Below are 14958 nucleotides of genomic sequence, written 5' to 3'. Positions count from 1 at the left end.
TGAACACCAATTCGTCAAACAACAGCGGCCAGTCAGCGCCCGAGATAAGTACATCTAGTACTCATAAATTGCCAAAATTAATACTTCCACGATTTGACGGTGATATATTACAATGGCAATCGTTCTGGGATTCATTCGAATCGTCAATCCATTGCAATGTCAACTTGACTGATGTGCAGAAATTCAATTATTTGAAAGCACAGTTGGAGGGTACAGCCGCCATGACTATTGAAGGATTTGCACTCACGAATGCAAATTACACGCGCGCAGTCGAATTGTTACGTGAAAGGTATGTTCAACATTGCAAAATTGTTCATGCAAACATGCAAGCGTTATTGAAATTTCCATCACCAACTTCCACAGTCGCGAGTTTGAGAGGGTTTTACGACCGCATGGAAACGTATATCCGGGGTCTTGAGTCGCTAGGACAACATCAAGATATGTACGGTAGCCTATTGGTGCCAGTTGTATTGGAAAAATTGCCGATGGATATACGTAAAAATCTCGCCCGCGTAAACGAGAATAATGACTGGTTTTTGCAAGATCTGCGACGAGCGATTAACAAGGAAATCAACATTCTCGAGATCGGCACCGGAAGTTCCTATGCGTTGCCGGAAGTTAGCGACTACAACTCAACAGCATTGTTTCATGCAAGTGCGAATGGTAAGAAGACTTCATACACTATTAGCAACAAGTTTGGCAAAAGGAATACGCAAAATAATTCTAGAACATGTGCATTTTGTGATCAAGAACATTTAAGTTGTGAATGTAAAAACTTTCCTGACACTGCTGCCCGAATTAATGTTGTGAAACAGAAACAGCTTTGTTTTAACTGCTTGGGTAAACACCGAATCACAGAATGCAAGTCAAACGGACGCTGTCAAAACTGCCACCGGAAGCATCACACTTCTATCTGTAAGGAGCTACAAAGAAAACCGGAAGTTGAATCGCCGCAACCGGAAGCCGCCGTATTCTTCTCGTCTACAAAGAGGTCGAACGCAGACGTTATATTAAAGACCGCCATTGCCCCTGTTTCGTCGTCTCACACTACAACTGATGCCGCCATATTAGTCGACGAAGGCGCACAGCGATCCTTTATCACCAGAAGGCTTGCTGACGATTTTCAACTAGAGAGTGATGGAATAGAAACACTTAGCCTGACGGGATTCGGAGGAAGTAATAACAGAAGTTTACAGCAACTAGAACGCACGACAGTGTACATAGTTTCGAAGAGAAAGAAGATACCTGTTAGTTTACTCATCGTCCCCACTATTGCGGCTCCCATCAGATGCGGATATCTTAGATCGACTGCGGAACTGCCGTACCTGCGGGGATTGAAGTTGGCTCATTCCGTTACAGGTGACACGTTATTTGACATTTCTTTACTCGTTGGAGCTGACCACTATTGGGATATTGTCGAAGATCATGTTGTTCGAGGGAACGGGCCGACCGCCGTCAAGTCTAAGATTGGTTATTTACTGTCCGGTCCGATGCCCTCCACGTCTCATGCGTCAGCTGATAAGCACATCTTGAACGTACTTGCATCGCGCGCCCCAGAACACAGCATATTAGAACGTTTCTGGAGTCTTGAGAACATGGGTATCTAACCTTGTGAACCTGACCGGAAGTCTGTCGAGTACCTACAGCAATACCAAGCGACAGCTATTGAGTACGACAACGGAAGGTACCATGCCAAACTACCATGGAAGCAAGACCACCCTGCTCTACCAACAAACCACAACATAGCCTTGCAGAGAACTGTTGGGGCTATTCAGAGGTTGTGCAATGAACCGGAAGTGCCTCGGGCACATGGTGACATCATAGCAGAGCAGGAAAGACATGGCTTCATCGAGCGGGTACCACTTGGTCAAGAGTCAGCTGAACAAGTGCACTACATTCCTCATCACCCGGTGAAAAAAGAATCATCAACGACACCCATACGCATCGTCTACGATTGTAGCTGCCGTCAGTCACGTGATTCACCAAGCTTGAACGACTGCCTGAAATCAACGCAACCGGCATTGAACGAGCTTACGTCGATTCGTACAATCGTCACAGAAATTGAGGCTGTACTTAACGATCGGCCATTGACCTATGCATCAACAGATCTAAACGACCCCGCGCATATCACGCCGTCGCAGCTGTTATACGGTCGCCGAGTTACAACGCTGCCACACGATGACGTCACATTCGATGCCGGGAGTACTGTCGCTGCAGCCGATCATGCTACATTTAACCGCATGGCAAGGCGACGTGAACTGTTCATACAACAGTTATACAGACGCTGGAAGACTGAATACCTTACGTCACACCGCGAGCACCACCGAATGTCTGGTTCCAACACGCAGACGATCAACACCGGGGACGTGGTGCAGATCCATGATGATGGCTCGAGATGTCGATGGAAACTTGCCGTGGTCGTCGATGTTGTTGCCGAAAGGGACGGGCATGTTTGCGAGGCGAAAGCGCGAATCAGTAACGGATTGTATACCTTAAGGCCAATAGCGAAACTTTATCCACCGGAAGTGATAAGTGCCAATAAAAACTGATGGACAATCATGATATTGTTGTGATGGACTGTTTTTAAATATTTAAGCATTTTGTTAATATGATTATCGTATTCGTATACTAATGTGAAAACTCTGTTTTATCATTTTGCGGCCCCCAGTATGTCGTGAATATTATATGAGATTTTAGACGTAACGTTGATTGGCGGTTGCCGCGAATTTGCGCGTTATTATTATTATTATTTGACGTCATATATATTTGTATTGTTGTTGACGGGCAGTTGAATTAAAGGATCGAACCTGAACAGTCGTGTTTTGCATATCAACTCAAAGTACACCATTATACCTTCGTGAAAGAATACATTAAGCTATATTACTTACAAACAAACAATGTTGTTTTGATTTTTTTTATTATAGTATCGTAGTCTGTCTAGTTCAAAATAACTTTAATCTTAACTGAACAATTGAGCAACCCTGCTTTGCTGCTTTTTTTCACCAAACTGCTTAATCTGAAATTGTTACCGTATATCATTCATAATTCACTGCCTGTTTTGAGTCTTCACGTTGATGCAAATAAAAACACACAAACAGAAAGACGTTTTCGAACATTTAAATGATGTCATTCATGTGTTTCTACTTCCTATTCCAACACTCACCACAAGTGTAAAGTTGTAGCCGCCTTGCAATTTGTTCGGTGCATCAGGACGTTGAGGACGTTGATAATATGGGAGTTGTTCATCTAATCATATTACCTCACGTTCAGGTTTTGCATTTTCATTGTGACATAGTTTGTTATGTATGTCAATGTTCTAGCAATACGCGAAGTCCAATGACAGAACAGAAAACTATTTATATTTCAATAGCTCATTAGTCAAGACTTTTCGAGTTTTACAAATTTATACATATTTCGTTCATATAGCATTACATAACAGAACAGTATCTTGTAATCAACCGTCCAACTTTTATATTACATTTGCTAACACATGATTAATTTCTTGAATTGAAGGTTCCAGTCATGTTGTACTGGACTTTTTTAATAGGTCAATGACATTTTTCGCGTTTTCTCGTCGCGAATTGTTATATATAACTTTTCAGAAAAGTTTTATTTTAAATTTATGAAGTTCTTTCATCGATTCCCATACTGTCAGATGATTCAATTTTGTTGAGCAGGTTCATATGTTACTATATTAAATATTTCTATCCGCATTCTTTCAACACGTGGTTTCAACCTCGGCATACAGATGGAGATCAGTTTGAGAACCTCCATCTTGCATTGTCGGAACCAGAACACATACAAGCACGGATCAGCCAAAGCGTTGCTCAAATGAAATAGGTTAAAAATGATGTTCGCTGAAATATGATCGTTTGTAATAGATCTGATCACAAAAACAATGGCCACCAGCATTATTGAAAGTGTTATTGATATTATGTAAGACAGAACTAACGCAGTTGATCGCCCAGATCTTCCTAACAGCTCTTGAACTCGGCCTTGTCCACCGTTAATTTTTCTCGTGGTTTTAATTCTGATTATTATGAATATGTAAGTTGTGTACGAAACACCAATCGTAATCAAACCAAGTGCGCAGGCGTGGTACATCCCGAGCGAAATACAAGAATCCGACCATTCGTAGGATAAGGGGTCACAGAAATAACTTTTTATTGCAGAAATATACGAAGCAAATATGATCCAAATGAAGAGGGATACATTTCTTGCCCTGCTGTATGTAATATAACGGATGTAGGTCCTATTGTCGGCAAACAGAATAAGGCGGTCTAAACTCATAAGGGTCAATGTGATAAATTTTACCGGAATTAATATTTCAGTTGCCGCCTTAAGTAAGCTTCTGTAGATAGCATTGTATAAACTTTGTTCAATCATGAAACACAGCGATGTCAGCACGTGACAAAATATTAGAAATCGCGAATGAAACCTGCACAGTCTCGGCGTGCGCTTTGCTCGATGAACGGCGTAGAACGCTACCGTGTTTATAAAGAGCGACAATGCGTTTGCTATAGCAAACGGAAGATCACTTGGAAACCTGATGCCCGAAGAACTGACGTTCGTGAGAGTCAATAAAGTTTCAGTTGTATTTATTGTTTCATTATGTTCAAGCATTGTTGGAATTTGTGTATGCCGGCATCATTCGCAACACATTATAAAAAGATCTCTGATGTTAGGCAAAATAGTCTTCCAGAAGATAATCATCCATTTCAAGCATTTTGGATACTGTAATTTTTGTTCCAGATAATTAAGATAATAACACTCATCGTCTGTGTAAATGTTCAATCCCAGTCATCCATATTATTCCATACAATATCTGGTATATAGAGCATGCACTTTACCACACATCTACTGTTTTTAATCTTTTAAATAGCAAACGTGTTGTAGAAAATCCTTCATTTAATATCTAAAGCTAGATCCACAGAAATAAAAAAATGATCTATCAAAGTTGAGAACATGCCTTTTCCTATTTATATTCACTGTAACTCTAACCATGTTCAACTTTCACAAAATATGTATCACTCGTAAGTAAATATGCACAAGGTTGTTTAGCAACGTATTTTGAAATCAATGTGTTCATCGTCTGATATCGCGGTATATTGTTTAGTCGCGCTGCTCAGATTTGTTGAGGCGTTAATTATACTTATGAACATAAAACAAGTATTAATTATGTTTCTCATGTTACTTTATATAATGAACAAAGATGACAACAGGTGGGCTAACCTTAATAATGTAGTTCACAATTTTATGAAACATATGAAGTTAATTAGAAGAAAAATTATATAAAATATTATTTTAGGGTTGGGGATGATCCTATCAGGTCAATCAGCTACTGTAATCATACGAACACAGAAGGATGCCATGATAAAGTCAACGAGTAAGAAGGTTTTATTTAAGAAATTAAATAAACAAGCTGCACGTAGCAAATTAGAAACAGTTCGGAATAACTTCTACACAATTTGTTGTAACATAAAAACAATTAATCAAAATTTATATTTTAAACAAGGACAACAACATCGAAATGAATAATCTTTATGATTCATAAAGTTTAATTAAAAATAAAGTAAAACCTGCATCCGTTTTCGAACCATTTAAGTTATCAAAATTGAAATCAGTCAACATTATTACATTCTTCTACGTTCATTTGAAGGGACTTGTTTATATTTTGGTGAAATGACGACTTTCAAAATAATTGTCATATATTGGAATAATATTAGCGCACCAACGGTTTTGACTAAGAAAAATGTTAAAATATAGGTTCATCAACTGATAATTATCATTCGATATCGGTAAAATACCTCGCAAATATTATATAAGTATGGCGGTTATGTTTCTTTCGACAAATAGTAAGGCTGCGTAGGGAAGTGGTAGCGCATGGTCTTTTGCCACCAGTAGATCTAGGTTAGAATTCCGGGGCTGGCAACATATTTTCAACTTTCTTTCTTTCTAGTATAATTAGTTTAGACTTTTTTAAATGTTATAGATTTATGAGTTAACATATTAAATGACATTTTTCAAAAATACGCAAATCTGTGAACAAGCCCCTTACATTGTAAAACATGGCGTAGAAAAAAGTGAGAATCACATGATGCTATTAAAGATGTATAGCATTTTATTTAAAATTGTGTACACTTTACCGCGAGGAAGAAATTTTAAATATATCTCATCCAATAATCCGAGCGGCCTAGTGTTTAGTCAAACCGTGTCTGGTACTTTCATATTCACAACACACATTTAAATACAAATAAAACAATAGCATGATGACTAAAACTAAATATTAACAATAGAGAATACACAATTCCATGTTCTTGGGTATTGGAAGCAGTAGTTTAATATTACTATTTTAACACACTGTTGACAGTTAGTATTCACTATTGATACGGTCTGTATCAGTTCCTTTTTAATGTGTGTATCAATTTAGTACACATCATGAATGCTTTTCCGTAACATAATTGATATTTCAGTTTAGTTTTAAGGTAAATATTGTCAACACGGTTAAATAAACGAGACAAATATAGAAGCATGTTACATATTATGTTATTACTCGTGCTAAATCATTTTAATATAGACCTCTGAAAGCTAAATGTTTTTTTTGTACGAACTTCGTTTGGCATGCTCGAAAACGGTGTTGTGAGCACATGTACTTAGACCGCCGTTTATTCAAATGTGTTTTGTTACAGCGGGGTGTTCGCGTATTCATCTGGTACAACATCTCAATTCAACATTTTTTAGAAAAGTGTCAGACATATTAAAAAGGTTCAAAAGGTTCATACTCTTCTCGATCAATTTAATAATAAATATTGTGGGAGATGGTGAGAGCTCTAACAGTGTCACCGCTTGAACACATTATTTTTAATCACTCAACGGTATCGGAATAATAAGGAGGCTGTGCGTTGTCATTTCAACCGGTGTCCGATGTTGTAAAATACCAATCAGTCAATCTATAGCAGTGAAGTAGACATGAAAGGACTTAATAGCATTCGTAAACAAAATCACATTTCAAAGAAATGGGTTCTTCACATGATAACACTTTTTATAATACCTAACTTTTGTTTCAAAGGTATACATCAATTACCTCGGGAAGCAATATATATGGAACCCCTCATGTGCCTTTGATATGTATTTATTTTTGGAATATTTATCTTTAAAAGCACTCTCGTTGTCGGAAATTAGCAGTATAACACAGGGGTACTAACATCGGTTACGGAAATTAACTTCAAAATAATGTTTAGTTTCCCCTCAGAAATATCCTATTAATTACATTGAGGTCTGTATGAAATGAAATATTTGATTTTATCGCCCAGCATCGAAGCAGCATATCCAAAACATCAACGTATTATTGATAAATGAACACCATGTTGAGAGTACGTTATTATTTGTGTACATATTAATGGGAATGAGCTGCAGACGGATAATTTATCGAAGTAATCTAAACGGATTATTTATCGAAGTAACCTAACTACCTGTAGTGTCAACCCGAGATATATTTTAATAAAATGCATGTTGTATGCCTATATTAATAAAATCGTAAGAAAAATATAACTAAGCGCTTATTTAAGACATGTTTTGTTTATTCCAAACCAACAAACCAGGCATAATGTTTTATTATTCTTAAGGTCTTCATTCGTTTGATTCCCGTACATTTAGCGACAAATATGCTAAATTGCCTTTATGGCCGCGATTATTACATTCGCGTCGTATCGCCCACAATAATGTCGTGCATCTTTGTTCTTTCTGTTTTAATTGTTTAAACAAAAATAATCTTAATATACAAATATTCTTAAATAATTGTTAAACTCGTGCAACACTCTCTCACAGTTCAAACAAATCAGCAAACATGCATGTATATTTAGAACATACATACTACAAAAGTGTTCATCTGGTTAAGAAAATGACTCTGTCCACTAGCTTGTGACTGATGCGGTTGCGCGCCTTGCTAACAAGCCGACCTGTTCTCGAAAACACTCACTCCGATTGCATAGATGTCGATGGCACAGACAAAAGCTTCCTGCCACATGCGCAATTGTTAGGAAACGTTGTTTATGTTCACACCACCATGTCAATGGGTCGCCATCGAGTTGACAGTACACGCGCTTGTTTGTTAATGTACCGTACCGCGGAACTTTAAACCAATTGCACTTGATATATTTAATTATTTTTTTAATTGCATTTTAATTGATCTTTATTTACTAAATGAGTTTCATACATTGCTTTTTAAAATAAAGCTTGCATCACACGGTAGTGGTGGCATCGTCGGTTGTCCTGGTATCGCAGAGCATCCTCACCTGGATAAAAATGGTTATTTGATTTACATATAATTCATTTGAGACGAATAGCAAGCTGCAAGCAGGATCAGGACTTTTAACGTTGTTTATTGTGTTATTTGACATTGATAGCTTTTTTTGGTATTCTACAGAACAATCACAATATCGCTTGTTTGAATAAATGTGATGTGACGTAGCTTGAACTGGCTACTCCCACTAGCAGGACATGTTTGAGCTGGCCACACCTACTAGCAGGACACGCCTGAGCTGGCCACACCTACTAGCAGGACACGCCTGAGCTGGCCACACCTACTAGCAGGACACGCCTCAGGCATGAATGCCTCTTCGATAGCATGTAAAGCCACAGTCTAATGTGTATGCTTTAAGAATGTAAAATAAACGAGTAGATACTTCAATTGTGTTTGCGCCTTAAATGGTGTTCCTTACATAGTGTTTAATAGTGACTTCTGTAGAAGAAGCACTACATGTGACAAAATCATTTGGTATTTAAAATATTTTAAAAATAATGTTTAAATAATTATAAAATTTATTTGGGCTACATGACTGTTATTACTAATAATACATGTGTACTAGTAGTATCGGCCCTCTTAATGAACACATCTCAATATTTTAAGTGAACAGATTTTTAAAAAACACACATGTTAAATTTGTCTATAGTAAAATGTGTATTATTGGACATACCAACAAAACTGCATTTAAATCGACAATCTTTTGTCAAAATACTGGGCTAGACTTAGCTATTCGTAGTTATCTGTATCGTGTACCAAGTTTCTCATAATGTCGACCCTTCTGATTGGTTGCTAAGGTTGGTTGCTATGAACATATGCGTGTTCTATAAAACGTTTCTTAATGCAAAAACTAAACTCTTGCTGATTTTGTTCACATAGTATGTTTTTACCTTTTTGACACAAATAAGTGGCTTATAAAACATTTGTTAAACCAACCTATTAACACTAAACGAACAAACACAATGTTTTGTTACGTAATTCAAAAACTATAGCATCCGCTGGGGGAATCATGAAAACCGGAAATCATGAAAATTATGGTCGTAATTGTCATTAATAAACAGTAAATATGATGTAATAAAAAGAGAATAATTGATTCCTATCAATCTTTCGGATACTCCGGGTTAGTTGACTTTTGAGTTGTGTCTGATTTTAGATTTCCTATATAACCTTGTGTTTATTATTTAATAATTTGTACCACCTGAAAGTTCGAGACAAATAATAATTCATGATTATTATTTCTAGTATGAGATAGTTCATAGCCGTCTCCTTGTGAGTATTCGATAATTGTTGTTTTTGTTGTTTTACTACTGGTCAGACAGTGAAGCGCTCTTGCTCAGTAGAATATTTTGTGTATAAATCGATCAAATTTCATTGTCGAAATCATGTGTTCTGTCAGTTTCTTCATAACGGTAAGATTCATTTTCTTACAAATGGCAGGGCATATACTTTTTATTTTGCAATTTTCGTCAGAGAACACATTGGTCTTAACATCGTTACCACACTTGAATATTCAAGCATAAAGAAAAGGCAAGGAAATACCTTGCTGGTTGGATGCTTAATAATACGACCCTATAAGATTTGGAAAATTGCAAACTAAAATAGTCAACCTCCGTGCAGAGATTTGACTGACACCAGCATCAATGGGGGGAATCATGTGGTCAGAATTGAGAAAACATGGCCGCCGATGCCTCGCTTAGATTGAACAATTGAGTGTTCAAACAGGTGCATCTTCCTTATTACTAACTTGTTTTAAATCGGATAACGCCTATCATAGGGTCAGCCGGAAGCGGTTTTATAGAGTATCAACCGTTTCCCTCTGGTTGGTCGGAGTGTGGAGATTACTCATGGAATATTTTGCGCTTTCTTGAACCATCAATTGCTGTTGTAAACGGACTAACAATAATATCACTGTTTTCACAATAATTAGCACTGTTTAAGTACCAGTTGTGCATGTGGACGCATTGTAACTTACAAAAAATGGATACATCGATTGCTAATGGCGTTATTTTGAAGGTAAAGTTGAGTTTCGATTGGTTTTAGCGATTGCTGTTGAGCACGCACATGGCTGTTATACACGGACAACTTCTAGAACAACTGTTGTTGAGCACGCACATGTCAAGGAATACCGTTTTCTTCGCCGAATACGTCTAAATCAACGTCGCATGGGCATGTTCAGGTACATGTAGCGATACATATCTTACGTGAAGGCACTGAAAATGTTAATTCGTATACGAAATTGGCTATCTGAATCATCAAAATTGTATTTTCAATAGGAATTTTTTTGCTAGCCTCTTTCGGTGTAGCTGCCTTTTGTAATGACTTGCGAGTATTTGAAAATGTTGCTTTTTCTCCAGACAGTTTTATTTATATTTGTTTTGGATTGCTGTTTTATGCTTGAAGAAATTCCTTTCCTGATATTGTCATTTAAGTGAATGTTCAATTGTTTTCAGAACAATTTTTCATGCTAAAGGGACAAGTACATATAAAGACAGGATAATATTTTACCCTATTTCTATACAGTTTGTGACCAGAACATAAAGGATGGATATGATTTGGCATTGGGCATGTATTTAAATAACTTGGAAATGTATTTTATTTCCTACAGATTGTGTACCGCTTTCAGAAATCAATTCATCAAGTATTTTTGTAAAAAGTATATTATTTTCAAGTGAATATACATAACACATTTGATCATGTAGATTAGTAGCATTTCTCGTCCCAGGTTAGTATTATCAAGAATATTTGTATTGAAATAATAGTCTTGCATTGGTCTCTTTTCAGTACTCGATTTACATGAGCCGGACAGACTGTACATATAACCTCGAAGCGGGCATAAAACCTTATAGCTAAAGACACCAACTCAGACACATTTCAATTCACAAGGTAACTAGTTTACAACAACAATCATCAATAAGCTTTGATCCTATAACTATATTACAGTGGCAATATAAAGTTTAGGCCAGCGTTACCGCAGGTAAGTATATCTGTAGTACTTTGCTGAAAATGCTATTAAATTATGAATTAGTACTGAAAATAAGCCATATCAGACATAGAATAACGTATAGTACGTATCAAATATGTTTTGGACACGACATTTATAGTCAAAATAGCAAGATGGATTAATATGGACTTGGAAGCTGCCATCGTTGGGAAAATCAAGAGTGGGGTACAATTATTTAATCTACGAAACAAATGGTTAAAAAATTATGTTTGAAATTACCGTTGTTAAACAAGTCTGTCATACAGTCTGAAGCCATTATCTGATCGAAGCGTTATTGTGGTAACGATCAGAAAATTGTATCGGTTTGACTGTTCATTCATTTCTCAAGATTTGGCAATATAACACTTTAGCCCCCCGCCAGAGGTGTGAATACATACTGAATGAACACAATGGGCTCATTCCGTGTGCATATCCGCCCCTCTGGCGGGGGCTAAAGTGGTATTTTGCCCAAGATTTTATTATGTTTAAACTAAACTTTGATTATTGACGAGTTTAACAATGTACGAATCAATTTCCAATATTATATCTCTACTGTATAGCATGTATAAAACAAATAAAAACTTCAAAATATCTATTGCTTTAACAAAGTTGACTCAATTAAACAAATAATATGATCTTAACATGATATATCTATAACAGTGATCTATAATGTATGTTCATCAGAGGTGCAGACAAGATGTGCATCAGCAGATACAGATGAACACCCAAGTTGCAACAGTAACAAGAAAGAGCCTCATACTAAGTCTGTATATATGTATGTATATAATTATTCGTGGGCCTAGTTTCATTTATATAAGCTTAAAATTCAACTTTAAACTATATAATGACAATGTCATATTCTTTAAATTGAAATTATTTGCTTACAATTAAACGGACATACTGAAGCAATAGAATCCTATCATTGTTTAACAATAACCATAATAAATTAGCTGATGGCAATCAATAATCAAAATCATTCAGAACAATGCTCATCATTTTTGTAAGTAGTTAATAGAGTTAACCAATAAAAACAAAAATATTTAAACACATACAGGTCACTGAGCGAGGTGCAGATGGTGTAATATGCCAAACAGAACAGCTTGGCAGACAAACACGAAAAGTTCTACGAAAGAATCACAGTACAGACTGATATTCTCATTAAAAAAATCCAAATATGAGTGAGTACAAATGAGGCTATAACCTAAACCTTGTTTCAAAAATATTATATAGGCATTCAATAATATATTTTGTTCACTTTTTGAATGGTTGTTCCAATGCTGTTAAACCCATATAAACAATCAAGGAACCAATCTATCAGTGTATGACTCAGAGATATACAAGCACAAATATAATGAAAACATTTATATTTAATCTGTTAATTTCCTAAGTAAAGTAATTTGCGATAATGGTATCTTCTCTTCTCCCATCCGATACAGCCTGAAACATCAATCCCTTGGCAACCTCTTCTAAAGGTTCCGGATCCACTGCTGATTCCCCCACATCAACCGCAGATTATAAAGAACAGCACAGGCAATGATTATGCGGCTGACCTTGGCAGGCTTCATTCCAATCTGTTATAAACAGAAATTGGAGGAATAAAAATGAAAAATAATGTTACATCAAAAGACATTGTTAAAAATGTTGTCAAATTTGTACCCAATGCTTGATGCAGAGTAAATAGTAACAACTACTTTTTTCCCCGAGTGTAACAATTAACTAATATCTTATGTATTTCTTATGAGCTCTAACAGATACACAAAAACATATCTAAACATGTTTAAATTGTTTTAGCTGGCATTCAGTAATGAATCAGTACTTTACAGTAATACGAGACAGTTGTGTATAATGCTGTTACATTGACTTGTTCAATATGTCAAAATCAGTTACATTTGTTCATATTTAGAATATTCAGCATATTTTTCCGTCTATTAGTAAGTTGAATTTAAGAATTGAAGTGTGTCTATGGCATGCAAAAATAATTTTAAGTTATTTATAACTTTTTTTCCAACTCTTAGACTTGATATGCCTAGAAATATATGATGATGTCAATTTCCATTAACGATCTTTGTTGATTTAATACATTTTATTTTATAATCTTCAATAAATTGTATCATTAATAATATTAACAATTTCCATACATACCTCACCATGAAGGACATGAAAGGTTCGCTTCCAAATCCCGAAGGCCCTTTCAATACTGTTTGGTGCCTATGTGAGCAGTTTTGTACTTTTCCTGAGCTTCTGACTCTGTGAAAACAGTTATAAATATGTTGATAGTTTTAATACTGAACTATTTTATTAGAAAATTGTTAGAACTTAGAGAATCAATCAAGGAAAATCTATTTCATAATTATATGTGTTGAGTATATGCTTAGCAGACATGAAAGTTGTTTTGTGTGTATCGTTTTGTTTTGCAGTTTATGAAAAAAACACGGCAATTTTCCACAAAAATGTGTGTTTTGCTGGATACATAAGATATGTATCGCTACATGTACCGAAACATGCCAATGCGACGTTGTTTTAGACTTATTATGTGGAGAAAACGGTATTCATTGACATGTGCGTGCTCAACAACAGTTGTTCTAGAAGTTGTCCGTGTATAACAGCCATGTGCGTGCTCAACAGCAATCGTCAAAACCAATCGAAACTCAACTTTACCTTGAAAAAAATGCCATTAGCAATCGATGTATTCATTTTTTGCCAGTTTCAATGCGCCCGCATGAACAACTGGTACTTAAACAATACTAATTAATGTGAAAACAGTTATATTGTTGTTTGTCCGTTTACAACAGCAATTGACGGTTCAGGAAATCTCAAAATATTCCATGAGTAATCTCCATACTCAGACCAACGAGAGGGAAACGGTTGAAACTCGATGAAACCGCGTCCGGCTGGCCCTATGATAGGCGTCATCCGATTAAAAACAAGTAAGTAATAAGAAAGATGTACCTGTTTGAACACTCAATTTTTCAATCTAAGCGAGGCATCGGCGGCCATGTTTATTCAATTCTGACCACGTGATTCCCCCCATTGCAGCATGGCTGGATCAAATTCCTGCCTTTATAACCAACCACGTGATGAAGGCCTAGCTACGTGGTACAATGATTATCCCGTTGTTATTTTTGGCTTTTTAATATACGTAATATATTTGTGTATAATAAACCATGACGTAAACACTATATTGAACACATAAAAGAAAATTATAACTACTTTGTATAATATTATTATTTCAACAAAACACAAAATCCTACCAAATCTGGTGCGCACTGATTTCCCGCCTTACACGAAATGTATGTTCGACATTTTGAATGGGGACCATCGATATGTTTTAGATTGAATTTTTTATATATTTATGCCTCGATAATTTGTTTTTGAGTAAGGATAACTTTTCATTAAATATTGGTATACTCTAGTCCTGTCTCCAGCACTCCTGTTGCTAACAAGGCTATTTAATGGGAGTGCAGAAAAGGGATATATGATTTGAAACGCAATCTTTGTTAATACGTTCTGTTGATATTTTCATCTTTCCCGCTTTATGATTCTTTTTAATTATATATGCTTTGTGTGTTTAGTTCATTTTTATTTCACACTCTAAATTTTGATCGTGCATTTAATTTATTTAAAAGATAACACTATTTTCTTCATGGTGAGTAATCAACTGAAGGTTATATGACTC

General features: G+C 36.0%; 1 protein-coding gene across 1 annotated transcript in view; it reads left to right on the top strand.

Moving 5' to 3' along the window:
- The window catches only part of LOC127849259 (uncharacterized), a 2937-nt gene extending 388 nt beyond the window's left edge, over window positions 1-2549 (top strand). Inside the window, exons 1-2 of the mRNA XM_052381977.1 lie at window positions 1-1535; window positions 1629-2549. The exon at window positions 1-1535 is cut by the window's left edge and continues 388 nt beyond it. Coding sequence (XP_052237937.1) covers window positions 1-1535; window positions 1629-2549 — 2456 coding nt within the window. The remainder of the gene's footprint in view (window positions 1536-1628) is intronic.
- The last annotated feature ends 12409 nt before the right edge of the window (window positions 2550-14958 follow it).

This window comes from Dreissena polymorpha, chromosome 10 (genome assembly GCF_020536995.1).
Source record: "Dreissena polymorpha isolate Duluth1 chromosome 10, UMN_Dpol_1.0, whole genome shotgun sequence".
NCBI classification, from domain to species: domain Eukaryota; kingdom Metazoa; phylum Mollusca; class Bivalvia; order Myida; family Dreissenidae; genus Dreissena; species Dreissena polymorpha.
The sequence above is the reverse complement of the archived record's forward strand: the minus strand, read 5'-3'. Positions and strand labels throughout refer to the sequence as shown.